The 1,158-nt window shown below is 33.8% G+C and overlaps 1 protein-coding gene across 1 annotated transcript in view; it reads right to left on the bottom strand.

The window, feature by feature from the left end:
• Nucleotides 1-273: 273 nt before the first annotated feature.
• Nucleotides 274-1,158, bottom strand: part of LOC107465263 (probable protein phosphatase 2C 34) — a 4,464-nt gene continuing 3,579 nt past the window's right edge. The window contains exons 6-7 of the mRNA XM_021131027.2: nucleotides 745-968; nucleotides 274-535 (exon numbers count right to left, since the gene is read on the bottom strand). Coding sequence (XP_020986686.1) covers nucleotides 326-535; nucleotides 745-968 — 434 coding nt within the window. The 3' untranslated portion in view covers nucleotides 274-325. The remainder of the gene's footprint in view (nucleotides 536-744; nucleotides 969-1,158) is intronic.

Here is a 1,158-nt window from a genome sequence, read left to right on the forward strand (position 1 = left end):
CAAATTTAAAATTTATTCAGAAATTATTTTGTCGATAACATTGTTAGGTATTATTTTATCGATGGCAAAATTTTTTAGATACCAATTGATATATACTTCTTTCTTTTAAAAAATTAGAAATCGCATTTTATAATTTTTTAATGTCTTTTGAAAAAAAATTAAAAATTGCACCTTGTGATTTTTTTTAATTTAAATTCGTCTTAATCTGATAATTTTTTTTTTAATTTTACAAAGTTAGAAGAATCAGAAGAAAGGAATAAATTTTTTTCCCTCTGAAGCAGAACATGACGTGCAATTCAGGTGCTCATTTTGACAGGATAATAATTTAGTTTAGGGTGGCAAGTTGGTTATCAAGAAGGTTACAAGGAGAGTGAAAGAAAAGACAAATGGCAGAGATGTCATCCATGGCAATTCCACCCCTCTTGCGTTTCCATGAACGCTTCGCACACTCCACCAAACGTTTTGCTGACTTTCCTCTCTCTGCTGTTGAAGATACAATCTCCACCGCTTCTTCGTTCGATATTACATCCCACACCTACAAAAAACATTAACTAAGTTAATCGTGAAGACTTAGAAATAAATTACTTTATATAAAATTGATAATTAAAAATTATTAAATAATTTAAAATATGTAACTAAATTATTATTTAACAATTTTTGATTATTAACTCTACATAAAAACAACTTAGTTAATTTAAGTAATTTTCAAAGGAAGAGTACTACTGGTGTTAGTGTACTACATACCCCATCAGTAGCTAGCACAACAAACTGGTCTCTGGTGGTTACGTTCCATTGGGTTACCTCAGGCACCGAGATTAGGCCATACTCTTTGACGCTGTAGTCACCAAGTGCCCTAGACATGGCCAGCCCCGGCGACTCTTCGTCGGGAAGCCATACCCTGTGCACCCCCGGCTCGTCTTCTAAGCAAAAGACTCGCCCTTGGCGCTCCAGTATTCGAGCTGCTTCCTCTGTATCATGCAACATTCATCACAAGCTTGAGTGGTTCTAGTGTAGCCTAATCAGTCTAGTACAAGGCATGTTATGTATGCTCATTACATTAGATGTAATCTTTGAGAAATGATAATTTTTTACACACTTCTCTTATAGTGTAAAAGAAATTTTTTTGTATTCTTTCATTTCTTGTCAATAACTCTTAAC

This window comes from Arachis duranensis, chromosome 9 (genome assembly GCF_000817695.3).
Source record: "Arachis duranensis cultivar V14167 chromosome 9, aradu.V14167.gnm2.J7QH, whole genome shotgun sequence".
Classification (NCBI taxonomy): Eukaryota; Viridiplantae; Streptophyta; class Magnoliopsida; order Fabales; family Fabaceae; genus Arachis; species Arachis duranensis.